The sequence below is a fragment of the Podarcis raffonei genome, chromosome 6 (genome assembly GCF_027172205.1).
Source record: "Podarcis raffonei isolate rPodRaf1 chromosome 6, rPodRaf1.pri, whole genome shotgun sequence".
In the NCBI taxonomy this organism is placed as follows: Eukaryota; Metazoa; Chordata; class Lepidosauria; order Squamata; family Lacertidae; genus Podarcis; species Podarcis raffonei.
In genome coordinates, this window is record NC_070607.1 from 44,566,831 (window position 1) to 44,585,673 (window position 18,843).

Below are 18,843 nucleotides of genomic sequence, written 5' to 3' on the forward strand. Positions count from 1 at the left end.
TCGAGAAAACCAGATCCAGAGTGCCACATGTATCAGGCAAATGACATGTTGGGAAAGGCTCATGGTTGTCGTGGTGCCATGGTGTCCTGAGCTGTCCCAGAATTAAGGGCCTCAGGATGGATGCTGAAATCCCTCAGAACCAACAGTATACAAATCCTCAACACCACCTCTAAAACCATTTCTTTCATCTCAGGTAGGGAGACAGCAAGGCAGGCAGTAAACCAGCAGAATGCCAGGTACAGACACTCTAGATCCCCACTCAAATGGACAGGAAGTCTGGAAGGGGGTATTCCTATAAGACTGCACCAAGTTCCACTCCCCAGCTCTCAAGTCTTCACCAATGCTGCACTGGGAACCCAGGTGGGCATAGCTTTGTCAGACCAACTTGCCTGCCCACCCCGTCTTGGTAATATAGACTGACCTGGCGAGTAGCAGCAGCCACTGCAGACCTGAGAGATGACTGTAAGGACAACCACAGTTTGTCATGCTGGAGAGATGGCCGGTGCACAGCACAGCCACTAACTGACAATATATTGTGCTCCTTGCCTGGCTTGGCCCTCCTCACAAACACAATATTCATCATCTGGTAAGGCAGTACTCCTGATTGAAATATTGGGTTATTTGTGTTTTATTCTAGAAAACAATCTGTATGTTTTAAATTAATAATAAGCTTTTTTTATAAACCTTATTTACAAAATTACCAATATAGAGTTGTTGGGTGCTTCTTCTTCAGCTGTCTGCTTATTAACATGGACAGTTCTCTAGAACTGTATTCTAATCTTTGGCTACATTACAGACCGCTTCTTGGTGTCTAGGGATTGTTCTTTCAGTGTTGGAGTATTTAATGAATCAAAGTGGAATGTGTTGAAATGTTTCTGAATTGTGTTATTGAAAATAATACCCCTTAGACATGATAGTTTATTTCATCTCTACGGTGACATATTCACAAAACTCATTAAAAGAACGCCCGAGCTTGCAATTATTAGACAAAGGGTGACTCACTGATATTGCTGCAGGGATTTAACACTTCACTGTAGCCTTCAGTTTCTATTAAGTTCAGTATATTAACATAACCTGCAAATTGAAACATAACAGCCACAGCCACACATACGAATATATATGTTTAGGTAGACCCAGGGACAAATTGAGGTTAACCAGAGTTCTATGCATGCCATGACAAAAGGCACCCTGTCCCAGTCTTAGGGTTCCTAACTCTCTATAAACATGATAGGGACAAATGCTTTAAATTAAAACTCTCTTCTCTTTGTGATTGGTCTTTGTTTAATAGTGGCTGTATTTTCTTTATTGGGTTGGGAGTAGGGTCCAGGGTGTGTATATTTTTGGGCTCACTGCCTTTAAGACCCAAGCAGAAGGAAAGCAAGCAGTGGGCTTCTTGCTTCTCATCAGCTGAGGCATTCCTGGCTCTGTGCATTTCCAGCTTTCTGACCTGCGTATGTAAAGAAAGATGATCAGTTCATACAATGCCCTTTGCTTTGCCTGCAAGGGTATCAGGCACCCATGTAAGGCAGTCTAGTGCCTTTGTGTGTTAAACCTTACATTTACAACTATGAAGTCTAGAACTAGATTTTACAATGAAAATTAAGAATCTTGATATTGTAACCAAATTCTATACTGGATACTTAGGGCCAATGTGTGCACTAATATATGAGATGTTTTGAGACTACAATTCCCATCATCCCTGACCACTGGTCCTGCTAGCTAGGGATCATGGGAGTTGTAGGCCAAAAACATCTGGAGGGTTGAGGAAGCCTGTCTACATGGATGGTAAAAACATAATTTCAGCTGGCAGATATTAAAAGTTCTAGATTTGAATGAAAGAGTTCCTGAAAATGTAAGAGGATAGATTTTGGATGAGCCTCATATGGCTCTGTGGACCAGAAGTCAGGATTGTTTGGAGATACATTGGGTTGTACTAAAGTCTCTGAAGCGTAAAAAGAGGGGAACAGTTCAATAGGCCATTGATTTCTGGTTTCTTTAAGAGAACCCATCAGTATTATTTTTGTACCACCTAAAGCAGAAATCTCTTGTCCATAAGTACCGGTACTTAATAGTTCATGGACTGGCCTTCCATGACTAATGTCCTGACACATTAGTCATGTGTCAGGACATTATGTTGAAAAACAGAATCTCTATACAGTAACTTGCTGTGATGATGGAAAGCCACCATATTTCTGTTGCTTTCATCTCAATTTAAGTGTTTAAAGTGTTCATGCCCTACATTGTTAAATAAGTAAAACAAAAGAAATATTTTTGGGAGATGATCATAAGCAGGATATAGTGCTTGAGGAAACTTATTAACTTGATGTAAGGTAGAGAGCAAAGATATTGTAAGAAATAATGTTTATTGTTGCTGAAATGTTGGTTTACTAAATTAGGAAAACTTTACACACAGTCTTGTACAATTATAAAACTAATGCATTTTTTATTTGATGTCTAGAAAAAACCCTAGACTGCTCTGAATATTAAAAGAGCTATTTTGACCAACTGGCATATTTTAACCTTTATAATATTGGCAATGGGTAGCTATCATGCAAGGTGTAGTGATCTTTACGTGTAGACGCTTTTAGTCATTTTAGTAGAATATGCATTTTGAAGGGTGAAGGACCTTTATGTAAAACAAAATGAATGTGGGGCAAATTACCTGTTGCCATACATTTTTGTTTATAAAAAGCCACTAGCTCCATGCGTTTTGGCAGGCCAACAGTGCAAAAATCTCATTATGTTTGAGGCTAGTTTCATGAATAATTATATCATGAAGAAAAAAATGGACCCCAGAAAGCCCATTAGAGTTGGAATAATTTGTTGGATCCATCAGTTGGTAACACAACTGCTTGGAGTTTGCCAAGGAATTATATAGCACTGAAAAAATATCCAGCCATCCTTTTGTTTGCCATCCCTGGTTTTCTAATGCAGTGAGATAAATGGCATCCCACCACAGACCATTGTCATGCCAAGTGGTTGGTTGATAATCTTTGTGAATACAAAGTAGATTCAAGATTCCAGAGTTTTTTGCTTTGGGTAAGCAGAGTGCAGTAAGCAGTAAAAAACCTGCTACCTTATATTGTGTTACCTATTTTATTATTAGGACAAAACTGTCAAGTTCCCATGTCCTTCTGTCACAAAGCTCTAAGTATGAGTAACTGAAATAATCAACTTAGTTTTATTCATAATAGCTCCACTGAAATTAATGGAACAAACTTTGTCATGCTCATTAATTTCAATAGATCTACTCTTAAGTTAAACTTAGTTGACTACCACCCTGTTTACTTCAGACTTCCTTTCTTCCTCTCCCTCTGTCTTCTTGTGTCAGATTATAGATTACAAATCCTCTTTTCTCTTGTGCTCTATAAAAGCTCAAAGTGTATTGCTATCATTATATAAAATCATCATCATTGAATAAAATTAAGCTGATACTGAAATAGGTGGTTTTATCATAATCTTTCTCAATAATGTTGAAGCTGCAGGGTAGACTTGACAGAGAGATCTAGTACCCCAGGAACCTTAATCTATGCCATGGAAGTTTGGGTCCTAAGATAATTAAATATTAGTATGATTCTGTAAGCTGGGACTGGCCCTGTGCAACGGGGTGCCTTTTAAATGAAACATGACTACAGGAATTTCTTCTACAATTGTTATCAGAAACAGCACATTGAGTAAAACTGTCACCTTTTATCCAGCCGTACTTTCATGTGGTTTATGTGAAAGCTCTACAGCTTTACGTGGTTTATGAAGCACAAATTTAGCTATACGTTAGACTGTGAAAGTTGATAAAATTCTACCCTTCATCTATAAATGAAATCTCATATGCTGTGAATCATACTGCTATAAATATGACAATTTCTGATACAGATGATTTATTATCTGTTGGGGAATACCTGAAGAGTTAAGTTTATGATTTTCTCAATCTAGCACCATGCTGTGATTCAGTTATTTTTATTAAGCAGTTTTTATGAATTGCAGTGCTGCTTTTGGAGGTTTTGGTTTATTCATTTGCTTTAGGCAATTTACATGTATTTTGGATCAGAGAGCTTCCTTTTCACAGGTGTATGAATTAACAAAGCCATTTGAGCTATTTTTCATTGATATGTTTTAACTGCTGTGTTATAAGAGGAAATAATGCTGAAGAAACTGGAAAATTGGGAAATGTGTTGTTGCTAGCCTGTGAGTAAAGGGCATTTGCTAAATTGCAGAGTGCAGGTTGTGGCAAACATGAAGTTAATGTACTGTTGCTTTGTCAGAGCACATTAAGATCAATATGATGGGAAAGTATTTTCTCTGCCTGAACTAGACATACTAAGGCATAATTCAGAATGCTTTCAGTTGGCCTGGGTTGAGAGGGGGAGAATGCCCAACAGGAAGAAAGTATTTGTGAAAACGAATTAACTTGTGAGCCATGATTAGCCTCATGGCAGATGATACCTCTTCATGTTCCATTCTTAAGTTTGTATTTTCCCTCAGCTTCCAAATATCGTATGTAGTTGTGCATTTGTTTATGGCAGGGGATTTTTAACTTTTAAAGACCCCCCCCTCATTAAACAAAATATTCCCTGAGGTGTTTTTAAGTAATTAGCTGAAAACCTGTCAATTTGATAGACAAGGTGGGGGAAAGATATAAAACTTCAGTACTTTTTCTAGCACTGCTCGCCACATCCACTCCTAAAGTATGGAAACTGGCCAAACTCTCCTCTCTCATCTCCCAGTCCAGGCCAATAACTATGTAAGGCTTAAAGGATGTTAAATCTGTATAACATCCTTCATCCACAGATCTCAGGTCAGTTCAGAACCATGTTAAGAAAAGGTATGTGATTATGACAGACATGTATGTCAGGGACTAGCTGGATGAGGAAGAGTGGTGGGCGCCAACTGCGTAAGAACCCCGCAGGAAGGACATGGAAGAAGATGACTAAGACCCTGGATTGTGGTGGTGGGACACTGAGGAGCAGTCTGGGAAAGGGATGAGCTGGGAGGTGCTAGAAGCAAGAGTTTTGAGCGATCAAGGGTGATCAGAAGAAGGAGGCCCTTCCAGGACAGGGCTAGAGGCGGAGAGTCACAGTGTAAATGCAGATTCAGATAGAGAGGAGTCAGAGGTTGCCTTTGCTACCCAGCAGGACAGTCCCAGTCCTGCTGATGCTCCTCCCCCTCTGACACCTTGCTCTAGGAGAGTCCTGCACGTTGCTGAGCAATGGGCCTGACAGGCCAAGAGGAGGAGTCCACCCCTTCAACATAGCCTTCATGTGCTTGGGAGGAATCCAGAGTGAGAGGCTAGAAATTGCATTTCATGCCTCATGTTCTTCCTGCCCTGTGGATGACCTGTACTTGCCTGACAGCTCTGTGACACTGTACACCACGGGTGTCAAACACAAGGCCCGCGGGCTGAATCCGGCCCGCCAGACCTTGTCATGTGGCCCGTGTAGCCGGCGGCGGCCGCCAGCCTTCACCTTTTATTCTTGCTTTTTTTTTTTTTTGGACACAAGAAAGCCGCCTCTTCAGCGCATGCGCGGCAGCCTACAAGCCAGAGAACGTCTGCCCTCTAGCGGCGCCGGCCGTTCTACACAGGAAACCTCCACTTTACATGTCCTTTACATAGTCCTACAGATACAACTGGCCCTTTGAGGGTGACCAAACTGCTGATGCGGCCCCCGATGAATTTGAGTTTGACACCCCTGCTGTACACTATCCCATGTTTGACTATCCACTTGTTATCTCTCACACACACAGCTTTATTGGAGTCCATAGACAAAAAATACACTGTGATCTCACTGTAATGTTGTCTGGACACTTGCTTCTCTCTTACGAGTACTCCTATGATTATTGCATATATAATGATGTATATACAGTGGTACCTTGGGTTACATACGCTTCAGGTTACATACGCTTCAGGTTACAGACTCCGCTAACCCAGAAGTAGTACCTCAGGTTAAGAACTTTACCTCAGGATGAGAACAGAAATCGTGCTCTGGCGGCGCAGCAGCAGTGGGAGGCCCCATTAGCTAAAGTGGTACCTCTGGTTAAGAACAGTTTCAGGTTAAGAATGGACCTCTGGAACAAATTAAGTTCTTAACCAGAGGTACCACTGTAAATGACTGTTTGAAGGGATTTTGAAGGGCGTGTTTCAAATGGCACTTGCAAATTGAAGAGGTAGGGATAAATCTTCTTGCTAGTCTTCTACAATGTCTGCAGTAGCCATTGCTTTTTCTAAAACAATACTTAGACTGCAGTCCTATGCACACTTACCTTGGGAGCAAGTTCTATTCAGCTTAGCAGAATTTACTATTCATTAAACATGCTTTGGATTGCATTGTTACCCTTTCAAAAAGTTGAAGAATCTGAATACTTTAAGAGTCTTCTTTGTCTTCCTATGAGTTGATTTAGCCTTTTGTTTTACTAATATGCATGCTGGTGCCTTGAAGAAGCTGAAATCAAAAAAACTCCTGACACTTTCATAACAGCAGACCTCAAAGAGGGATTCTCCTTTATCAGGTGCACATACAGACCCAAAGCATGGCTTGAGTTTGGAGTTTAGTGTATGTGACTTCAGAATAAAGGAAGGAAAACTTCGAGGAAAAATAAAAAGAACAGCTATCAATGTTTTCTTAAGTTTTCATCAGCAGGCCATTGTCTTCAGTGAAAATATTTTCCTTCCTAAATTTTACTTTTCTAAAATCAAATACATTGTAACTGTAGATGTGCCCTTTATATTAATCTGCATCCTTGTTTGGAAACGTACCATGGGAACCTTTTTATGAGTCTTGGAATGAATTTCATGCAACCTGTATTAAAGGGCTTAAATTACGTATTCGGACACTGTTCTCGGACTTGAATTAGAAACTTTTCTCCTCCCCTCCTCTCTTCCCTTCCAAGGTTAAACCTGTGATAAGTAATTGTCACACTTAGTGCCCCTGTACAATGCTAATTCAAAGTGACATGTCTAAACTGGCCCTAGTAACATGAAGAAACTTAACAGGTGTGAGGGGTGGATCTTCCCATGGGCTCTGCTGCACTTCTAACTAGAAAAAAACCTAGAGAAAAAGTGAAATGAACCTTGAATAAATCTGTCAGCAGTAATTATCTCAGCAGCACTTTATGAAGGGATAAAGTAAGCATTGGTGCTAGTGGAACGTGAACACACTCCACCCTTGTGATTTTTTTCCACCATCCAGTTAGTGTTTAATTTTTTTTAAAAAAAAGATTTAATGCCTGACATATTATGTGTTGTATACAAAAGGAAAATAGTTCATTTCCTGTGAAAAGATAAAACTAATTGGTTGTTAGTTGTGCTAGTTTTACTGGTGTTATCAAGGGTTTAAGAATAAACCCAAAATTTTTCGGTTAATTTTGAAATAATTTCAGTGAAATTTCATGCTTTTTTGAGAGCCAATAGTTAATGGCTGCCTTTAGTCATGCCAGCATAGAAACCCAAATCTGTTTGCTAGCTTTAAGAATTTAACAGCACAGACCTATTAATATTCTTGTTCACTTTGGCTTCGCATATCTCCCCCACCATGTTTATATAGAAAACATTGCTGAAGGAAGTCATATAAAAGGTAAAGTAAAAAGAGAATAAAATGTTGAGCATAGAGTATATCTGCTGCTATTTCTGCCAGTCCTGCCAATGATGGTTGATGGTGGCTGTGGAGCTCAGACTTGATGGCCTGGGTCTGCACTAAGAGACAGCTAAGATGGTATCTCGCTTCTTCAGCAGCCTCAGCTTTTGTAGCTGGAGTCAGTCAGGGTCCTGCCCTCAAAGGCTAAGTGGGAAAAGGCCAGCAAGGCAGGGAGCAGTTCTTCCAGGACTCTCAGCCAAGATGGCCCCTGGCCTCTTCAGCAGCCTGTTTTTCCATCTTGCATCTAGTTTTAGCACAGAATATTTATTATTATTTCCCCCTAAGAGACCAGTATGGTGGCCTTCTCACGTCCATTTCTACAACATCCTCAGCTAGATAAGAAAACCTCTCATTGATTTTGAGCTATATAAAATCCCACCCTGAGCTATGTTTTAATATTATTGAACATGAGAAAGCAAACGGCCAGCATCATGTTCTCAATGTCTGACTTTCCTTACCTAATATTCTAACCCATTTATCCAGCTTTAATTGGGAGGAAGCCATCTATCATGAGACCCTTGGATCTAGTTCGTTTGCTACCACCAAACCTCTATTTGGCATTAGTCACCTTTCCTTTAGTGCGCTCCTTAGTGAGAGCTTAGGTATATAAACAGATGTTACTCCCCCTCCCCACTACTATGTTCAATACTGAATGAAGCATGTGATATAAAATGGCAGTGCCAGCATTACAAAGGCAAGCGTAGATTCTGTTTTATGTATGAAAGAGTTTCACTGATAATTGAGCTTGACCTGAATGTCTGCTTTAATATTTCATTTATTCCAAAAGAGTCATTTCCTTTTAACTCTGTGATTTTAAAATTGTGACTAAACTGCTATTTAACCTTGCTACAAGAATGTGGCAGCAGGCTAGTCCAGGCAGGTCAACACTCACTTGGTTAGCTAGCACACTTAATCAGCTTGCTTTAACCTGAAGCAAATTAAGGCTTTTATGAATTCTAGCACATAAGTGATTAAAAACACCCTGACTTGAGGATAAAAATAAATAAGAGTATTTCTAGCATACTTGCTAGGCTTTGGATAAGACTTTTTTAGCCACTACAGTGACTTGGAAAGTAGAACTTCCTTCACATTTTTTAAAAATACAGACATTTAGCCAATACATTTTAAATTGTTATAGAAAATACACATCAGTTACTGTTTATTCAGTTTTGACAATATGTGTATTTTTACCCTGCAGGGACATGTTTGCATAGCTGCTTATTAATCATGAAGGCTCTGTGTCAGTTGATGGAGTGGGGGAGAAATGTAGATGTAACTCTGTTGTTATTCTTCTAAAGCGAATAAAGATTTTAAAACTCTCAACTATTGGACAATTTAAATGTAATCTGCATATTTTTCAATACTGCCTTAACCTTTTAGTGCACAAAATATAGCAAAGTAGTCTCTACTTTCTGAGATCAGGCCATATTCACAAACTGAGATGTACAACTGAGTTACCCTTTGGTCCTTTATCCATATTACAGGTTTCCTTCACAAAGGAAACCTCTATAGTCTGTGTTAAGGGAAGAAATATGTTGTCAGCAGCATTTTTTACAGTGACTAGACATGTTTGCAAGGTACTGTCTACTACATTGGTACAGGTTTCCACAGCTTCTAAGTGTTCTTACTCTTGTGAGAGCCCCTTATCAATTCCTCATGCCCTCTCGATAACTTAGGCCTCTTCCAAGTTGGCTCAGTTTTCATAGTCTGACTTCTTCTCTATAGACTCTCTGTTAATGATTTTGGGAATCTGAGGTCTAAAACTGAGTCAGATTACCTTAATAATGGGAACTGCCCACTCCTACTCAGTCACCTGCTTTGTACTTTGACTCCAACCATCTGTTGTCTTCAGTGCTATCTTGGCTCCTTACCTGGATGGTGTTTGAGCTGCCTTGTTTTCTGTCTTCAGTCACCACAACTGTGGTAAGGGCCTCTTCCTACCCATTGCCTGTCCGCTATTGGTTAAGAGAAATGTAAATGATCCCCAATTTGTCAAGTGCATGAGCTTAGTGCCGACCAGCTATACAGCAATAATGAGGTAGCTTTAACTGTTTGCCGTGATGTAGAAGTTTGAGGATTGAAATGAAATGATATATTGAAAATAAATCTTGTCAAGAAAGGATATTGTGGAATGATCTCAAGTATTGCATCCTTTTTTCTAGATTCATTTTGTATAACAACGTTCCTTGTGGGTAAATTCTAAATTTTCCAATCTTTTTATTCCAGTTCATTCAAGTCTACTGTAGTTTGGTTTTAGTCACTGAAAGAAACATGTTTATCCAAATCTGATAGTTGATGCAGCAATGTATCCTGTGTTTTAGGTGACCCTAGCAGCATCAGGAGTCTCTTATCCTTGCCACCGACTTACAGTTGGAAGAAGATCCTCACCAGCACAAACCAGAGAACAGTCAGAAGAGGTAAACACAACCTCCTCCCTCCTCTTCCTTTTCACACACAAAAAATGATATTCAGACACTCCTTCAAGCTATGCTGAAAGCCACATTTGTATTCCAGTTACTGCCCACAAAACTCACTTTGACTCTACTATAGCCTAATCTGTGCTGAAGTCGGATTGTTTCAAACAAGCCATAGCTAAAATTAACCACGGTTTGATGAGCTTGGATCACAAGACAAGCTGCAATTCATTTAAAAAAATATGGAAGTGAAAACTCTCCCTGGCTAGGTTGAAGGAGGCAGTCAACAAAGCTAGGGGAAGACTAGGCTCATGCCATCACAACAAACCACAGTCTATCATGTTGTATGAACACATCCACTATTTACAATCCTATTTATACAAAATAGTTTTCTCAAGCCAAAATATATAGGGAATTTCCTCCAAGGTTCTTAATTTCAAACAGGATGGCCTTTATAGTTGTATACGGGAAACTACTAATATTGAAACAGTATTATATTATAAATATAAATCTGTTCTGCATTATTATTAACTATGGCTTTTACTAAATTAGCAATGCACAGATGTACATATGGTTAGTGACAGTGATGGAGATGACTTTGAAGATGCCACAGAATTTGGAGTGGATGATGGAGAGATGTTTGGAATGGCGTCATCTGCATTGAGGAAATCTCCAATGAGTAAGTAATGCAATCCTTCATGCTGTGAATAGTGTAACATTGTACTGACAACAGTTGAGCAATAGGAAAGAAAGCAAACTTTGGTTCCTTTTGGTTCCACCAGATAGGTTTTTTTGGAGATATATTCCAATAAATGTATTTCAACATCCAGTGATAAACTCTTAAAAAAAAAAAAAAAGCTGACTTTAAAAGGGAGACCTGAGAAATTGAGACTGTATAAATGAATTCTGGATTCAGGCCTCCAGAAATCAATTCTCTTAGACTTAAAACTTAACTTCTGGGCTGTATCTACCAGCCTACCATATTTCAATGTTTTTTCTTTGAAATATTACTAAGATTTATCATTATTCTAGAACTAGCTTAAAAGCTATACAAATACTTGTGTAAAATATTTCAGAGAAAAAACACGGAAATATAGTATAACAACAGTTATAAGATGGCTTATAAGATTCTAATTTTATTGTTACACTAATAATACTGTCATATGCAAAAACCGATACGTTGTTTTTATCATCTTCATCTTCCTAGAACTGGTCACAAATTCCATATGCCCAAAGGGCCATATTATTACTGTTCTCTTCATTAAGGGTTATTAAAAGTTATTTGAATAAATGCATATGTACAATTAAAGAAAATAGTAAAGGCAACGTTTTCAAAAAATATAATATGAATACTATTCTATGGATAATTATACTATACTATACTATACTATACTATACTATACTATACTATACTATACTATAATGTACTATTTTCCTTCCTTTCTTTAGTGCCAGAAAATGCTGAAAATGAAGGAGATGCCTTATTACAATTCACAGCAGAATTTTCTTCAAGGTTAGACTTGTAATTGTGCATAATTTTTGCATCTATGGTTCATGAATGTGACTTACATTTTTACAAAGCATTTGGGAAAAATGTGGAAGTGATAAGAATCTTACAATATTTGAATCCCAAAGTTGTCATATTTCTTTAGGAAATTTATTTTTAAACTTAAAATGCGACCTGCTTCTCCTTTAGCTTCTCTAAATATCCAACCACACACTTTTCCTTTGCATACTCTTCCTAAGTTCGCAGCTACTCTAAACCATAAGACAGCCTGCAGTGGGTTTTTTTGCAGCAGAGAGCTCTCATTCAGGATGGAATTATTGAAACATTTAATTCATAACACACGATTGTGAGATTCTTTTGACGTTTCCAATATGTATTTTTTCGCAATACCTCAAGGACCGCCTCTTTCCATATGAACCTGAGGTCCTTCACGTGCCTCCTCCACAAGAGGTCCAAAATGGGCCTTTTCTGCAGTTGCTCCCTGTCTGAGCAATGCTCTCCCTGGGGAGGTTTGCCAGGTGCCTTCATTATATAAGTTTAGCCATCAGGGAAAAACATTCCTTTTTAACCAGGCCTTTGGTTGATTGACATCCAACCTATGCCCTTTAAAAATGTGGGGTTTTTTTGAGGGTGGGGGTGTTACTGTGTTCTTTCTGTTTTTATTTTGGTTATATATTTTGTGGTTTTATATTCTTATTTTTATCCTGTGAACTGCCCTGAAACCTGCGGGTATAGGGCACTTCGCAAATTTAATAAATAAATAAAATAAAAATAAATAAATAAATAAAGTAATATACCATGGGATTTTTTTTTTAAAGATTATCTAATAAGTTTGTGTGTGTGGTATGGAATGGCTGAATGGCTATATTTCAGAAAAATGAAAGACTAAAGGGAACAGTGATCTAGAGCTAGGTATACTCAGACCTCTGCATGCCCCACGGACAGGCCACAATCTTATGCAGGAGAAAGATTCCCAAATGTGCATGGTTTGAATGTAGGGTCGGTGCATTCATATTCTTTCTAATGTCCTGTTTCCTTATTATGGCAATCTGCACAAGGGGGGGTGACTCTCCTAGTGGGGTAGGAGAGCTGGGGGTGGGGAATCACGTCTGGCAACCAATTCGCCCCTTTGATTTCAGATAGTACATGGGTAGACGAGTCTAAAAAGCCCGAGATACAAATTTTCACGACTCTCTAGCGCAGGCATCCCCAAACTCAGCCCTCCAGATGTTTTGGGACTACATTTCCCATCATCTCTGACCACTGGTCCTGTTAGCTAGGGATGATGGGAGTTATAGTCCCAAAACATCTGGAGGGCCGAGTTTGGGGATGCCTGCTGTAGCAGTTATGGTGGCTCATTTACCAGAAGTAATGTATTTTGTGTTAACGCTGAAAGCGTATACTCGATCCTGACCAAACTAAGCCTCCTGATGTGTATTGTGCATCTCCAGGTACAGATGGGAATGAAACCTCAGAGAGCCACTGCCAGTCCATGGTATCATTCCACATAAGGCAGCTTCCTAAGCCACGCAGCTCAGCTTTTGAGAACTGTTCTTAGGTGCCTATCTCCAGCAGCCATTACAAGACTGACAGTGTTGGTTTTGGTGGAAGGCATTTCAGAGGGTGGTTTTTGAGTAGGATCCAGCTCCCTGTAGGAGCAAGTTTTCCATTTCTGCACTCTTCTCTTCGACATTCCTATTGCCCAGCTACCTTCAAAAGGACAAGTCTTATTTTACCTTTTGAATTTCTCTGCTTTCAGTGAGCAGTGGGATAGTTTAACATCCTGTTGAGAATATTTTTCCATCCGATTCCAGATTAGGAAGAAAGGGAAGGAAATGTAGTTAGCTGAGGCTGGGTCGAATGGCTATGAATAAACTTAATGCAGTTACGGAAGGTGAGGAGACAATACTATTTACCGTACTCTACAAATTGTTCTTGTAGCTAATGCAGTTTCGTGCAGTTAGCTCTACCATGGGAACTTTAGTGGCTCAAACTTGTGAGTTTTGATTTTGAAGCTTTGTTATTCTGAGCGACATCATATGATCAGAGATGTGGCAGGAAGTACTAATGCTTTCTGCAATTTTTGGTAACAAGCAAGGGCAAACCTCTGCAAATGCCTCATAGAGAGCAGCTCTCCATTTGTGTCATTTAGAAACCCCTCCCTCCCTTCCTCTATAAGTTTCTGTTTATGCTACCAACAGTGGCCTGTTCCTGCGAAGGTCTTCCCCTTGTCCCTTGGAAGACAAATGAACAAATAAGAACAGAAATTGATTTTTGTGGCATCATTTGTTTAAAGCTGGCATTCTATCATTTAACTTTTACACTAAGTATAAGATTGATAACGTTTACATTTCAGGCATGCCAAAGTCATTTACTTGAGACTGCTCTCAGTGTCAGTCTTCTGTATCTCAGAGTTGCATTTCCGGCCCTGGTAGCTCTCAGTTTCATAGATAACAATTTTATTTATACAGAAATGAAAAATGTGTATATGCCTGAAATGTATTGTGGTGTGTTGACCTGAAGTGTTGAATGCAAATAAAATGTTTTAAATATTGCTTCCTAGAAAATGTAGTTGTGTTTTTGTAAAAAAGTATAAGTGCTGGAACCCATTTAATTTTTTTTAAATGTGTTTTTTTTAAATTGAAACATTTTGATATTCACACAGATATGGTGACTGCCATCCAGTATTTTTTATTGGATCATTAGAGGCTGCTTTTCAAGAGGCTTTCTATGGAAAAGCCAGAGATGTAAGTACATTTTGAATACTATACTGTCTAAAATGCCTTTCTGGCCACTTTCTACACTGATTAATTATTGCAGTAGTTAGTTCCAAAATGGTTATGTTTGCATGTCACATTGAAGCATAGTTAATGTTTAGCTGTGGCTTAACATGAACAAGCAGCAATGCATGCTGGTCAGACATCCCTACGTTACTTTCGCCCCTACTTCCGACTATGCCACGCTGGAAGCGGCGAATCATAAACCCTGGCTTGTCATGTTGTTTGAGCCCTAGTGGTTGTTTTCCTCAAACTACAAGTGGTAAGCCAAGAACAACACAAGTGTTGTATCCGATACTATGTTTGTGGAGTTCTAATTGCATGACCAGGTCCTTCTGCCTTTCCCCACACATACCCAAAATCTGCTCTGGAGGGTCTCCGGAGTAGATTTTGATGATGCATGTGTGAGAGGAGGGGGAACATCCATTGTGCAACTAGAAGTCTGCTGCTCAAGTGGTGCAGCAGTATTGGATACAACGCCTTGGCTATGGGCAATAAGGGTGAGTTGTTAGAAAAACAAACCACAAGCTTGGATTCAAATGACATAAGAAGCCAAGGCTTGTGGGTAGTTGCTCCCAACATGCTCCAGCAGGAGTGGAAGAGCAGTGAAGTGGGGACTTTTTTGTTCACATTAAACCACAGAGACACTTGAACCAGGCCGATGTATCAAGTAACTGAATAACAAGTTTAAAAGGATCAAACTCTCTTACAATTTTACATTATTTCCTAATTTCACTCATTTCCTAATGAGAGGATTTCCTTAAGAGTAGTTATTAGGAAGTAGTCATGTTTTTTAAAATACAATTTCTAAAATATATACTTTACTTCTAAAATAATTGAAATCTGAAACCATATGTTCTAAACTGAGCTGCAGAGGGCACTTAATTTTACCAGGGCAACAGATGAGCTTGAAGCAATAGCATTCTTAACTTGAAGTGAGAAATTGAGTTGGAAGAGTAAATAAAAACAAGATTGAAGGTTTAAATCCTCTGCTAGGCTTTTTGAATTTATATGCTCATTAAATGTTTATTGGAGTGGTCGGATTACGAAGGATTTAGGGAGCTTCATCAACTGGTATATAGTTAATCACTAAGTAAAACACTACATTTTATAAAGTGTTTCTCACGATGCCACACTCAATCCATCTTAATGAAAACCACTTCAAACTGATTTAATTTGAGAGCACTTTGCAGCCAAGAGTGTGTGTAGACCTTGTCCTTTTTCTTGGGGAATTTTAAGTTGTCTGAGCAGAAGGTGTTCTGTAAAAACTCAGCTTCAGCTCCAGAGCAAGAACTAGTTTCTTTGTACTTTGTTTATTCTTTGTGAGGAAAACATCTAGCAGTTTTTGTGAATATGAATACTCTCTCTCTCTCTGCATATATATATATATATATATATATATATATATATATATATATATGAATAAAATAGAAAGTTAATGAAAGGTTCTGGTTATCAGAAATTGTACTTTTCTTATGTACTTGGTATACACGTAGTAGCTTGCTTGCTTGCTTGCTTGCTTGCTTGCTTATTTATTTATTTATTTATTTATGGATGAAGAGACATTGTGATCTCTTTTTTAAAAAATAGTTACTGAAAATGTGTTATTGCCCAATTTCAAAAAGATCATCTTCTCCTGCATACATATTGTGACTCTCTCATAATTTAACCTTCCTAACATTCATGTTAGAAGCAGAGCCAAGTTACTGATTGGTTACAGTATTATCAATTATATCATGGGTAGGCAAACTAAGGCCTGGGGGCTGGATCCAGCCCAATCAACTTCTAAATCCGGCTCACAGACGGTCCGGGAATCAGCGTGTTTTTGCATGAGTAGAATGTGTCCTTTTATTTAAAATGCATCTCTGGGTTATTTGTGGGGCCTGCCTGGTGTTTTTACATGAGTAGAATGTGTGCTTTTATTTAAAATGTACCTCTGGGTTATTTGTGGGGCATAGGAATTCGTTCATTTTTTCTTTCTTTTCAAAATATAGTCTGGCCCTTCACAAGTTCTGAGGGACAGTGGACCACCCCCCTGCTGAAAAAGTTTGCTGGCCCCTTAATTATATGATATGTTTAAACTAGATAAGAAAAATGGAATTTTGGAGAAAAGCTCACAATTTGAAAGAGAGTTATTGCAGAATAATGAAAAATTATTGTCTAAAATGTATAAGCAATTATTGGAATGGGAAACAAAAGACAAGCTGGTTAAAGCCTCGGTGACCCACTGGGCAATTGATATAAGGTATAATATAGAACTAAACCTCTGGGAGAAACTCTGGAAGAAAGATCTGAAATTTACTGCATGCTACACGTTGAAAGAGAATACATGAAAATGATTCATAGATGGTATCTAACCCCAAGTAGACTAACTAAGATCAGTGTTAGAAACTGAGATATGAAAGCTAGAAGCTAAATGGCACCTTAAACCTAGGTTATGGGTGCAACAACTGAATGTTTTGTCTTATAATAAAAATACAAGGCTGAAAATGAATGAACTGCAGCTAAAATATTATGTTCATTTTTCACATGGTCTAGTCTTTCCCCTGCCCACCCTCCAATATTCTTAAGAGGGTTTCTTTTCCAGAGAGTGACTGAAAGTGGGAAGCATAAAAAGATCCTCCTTTCCTTCCACTCTGCAGTTTTAATCTGAAATATTAGGCGTAGTACTGCTCCCAGAGCTCAGAAACTGCTCACACTAATTAAATTCCCTGCCAGAAAATGCACCTCGAACAATGGGAGTTTCGAACACTGTCTAAGACGTATAAGCGGAATTGGATTTGTGTTGGAAATGTAAAGAAATGAGAGGAACTTTTTCCATATGTGGTGGGCATGCAAAAAAGTTAAAGAATATTGGGAAATGATATATAATGAGATAAAAAGAAAGTTTAAAACAACATTCCCCCCAAAACCAGAGGCATTCCTGTTAGGAATGGTTCAGACAGAGGTACCCACATGTCAGAAAAACTTTTTAATGTATGCAACAACAACGGCTCAGATCTTGTTAGCTCAAAAATGGAAGGTGAGGGAGGTCCATAGCAAGGAGTATTGGAACTTAAGATGATAGAATATGCAGAGGTAGCAGCTCTAACAAGTAGAATAAGAGAGCAAGAAGAACAGGTATTTAAAGAGGAGTGGGAAATTTTTGCTGAAAATAATTGTGTACAGTTGAAAACGGTGTCAGTATTAAGGTAAATTCAACAGTATAACATATTTAAAAGGTATGTAAGATGGGAAAATGAATTAGATGGATTTACAAAAATATGCAGGAATGGTGGACAAATTAAAAGAACCTTGGAAGGGTAGGGAGGAAAGTTGTTGAATGGATGGCTATAATGGAAATTTGAAAATTTAATAAAAATTACTGAAAATAAATTCATGTTAGAAGTCTTAGTGAAACCTATATAGTTCTTTAAAAAACACACACACACATATGAACTAAGTTTATTTTTGCCTAGTTTATTGTTGGTATGTTATAGAATACTGTAGGTGTACTAATTCAAACATGAATTTAACTAAATCCACCTTTAAATGATCTGTAAGTTATGGCTATTATATATGAGTTATCTTTTCACATTTCTTATATATGTGCATGCCTGCCATATGCTACTGCCAGGTTCAAAGATGCAAGAGTAGATAGGAAGGTCTATTGGTGCCAACAATATTGTAATTTCAGTGCTAGGTGTGCCTCTTTACAGACGGCATTCCAAGGTTGGGCACCACCACAGAAAAAAAATGTGTTCTCTGTGGAAGCTTAACATACTTCTGCTTAATAGGGTACTTGGAACAGAGCCTCTCCAGAAGATCCTAAAACAGGGATAGGCTAGTAGAGAAAGAGGAACACCTTCAGGTCCAAACCATTTATGGCTTTAAAAGGAAGCACCAGCACTTGAAATTGGGCTCTAAAGCAAACAAGCAGCTAGTGTAGATATTTCAAAATAGCAGTAATATTGAATGACTCTTGCTGTACTCATCAAAATTCTAGCAGCTAAGCTCCGCACTGATTGATGCTTCTAGGGTATCTCATGGCAGCCACACATAATCTAGCCAGGAGGTTACCAGAACATAAATCACCATAGCTAAGCTATCCCTGTCCACAAGGAATTGCAGCCAATGAACCAGCAATGCTGGCAACGTGAACTTTGGGACACTGAGGCCATCTGGGCTTCAAGATGCAATGGTAGATCAAAGAGTATCCCTAAACTGCATACCTGCTCCTTTAGGGGCTTGTGCAGCCTCATCCCCAAACCTGAGAACACTCACCCACAATGTTTCCATGTTGGGATTCAGCTTCAGGCCGGTAAGTTACCGAATTCAAATTGAACCCTTACATGCCTCAAATGCTTCTGGCAAAAGGATCTTCCAGCAGATGAAATTGATTACAGCACTGCCTGGATTTATGAGCACAGTTACACAAGTGGGACCCTGTAACACTATTTTGTTCACTATCTCCCTCCAGGATACTCTATTCCCACCAGCTTTCTACCTTGCCAACCGCATTTAATGTCCACTGAGCAAGC

The 18,843-nt window shown here is 38.8% G+C and overlaps 1 protein-coding gene across 1 annotated transcript in view; it reads left to right on the plus strand.

The window, feature by feature from the left end:
- Window positions 1-18,843, plus strand: part of FAF1 (Fas associated factor 1) — a 166,214-nt gene that overhangs the window by 88,263 nt on the left and 59,108 nt on the right. The window contains exons 9-12 of the mRNA XM_053392478.1: window positions 9,947-10,042; window positions 10,592-10,718; window positions 11,489-11,552; window positions 14,212-14,293. Coding sequence (XP_053248453.1) covers window positions 9,947-10,042; window positions 10,592-10,718; window positions 11,489-11,552; window positions 14,212-14,293 — 369 coding nt within the window. The remainder of the gene's footprint in view (window positions 1-9,946; window positions 10,043-10,591; window positions 10,719-11,488; window positions 11,553-14,211; window positions 14,294-18,843) is intronic.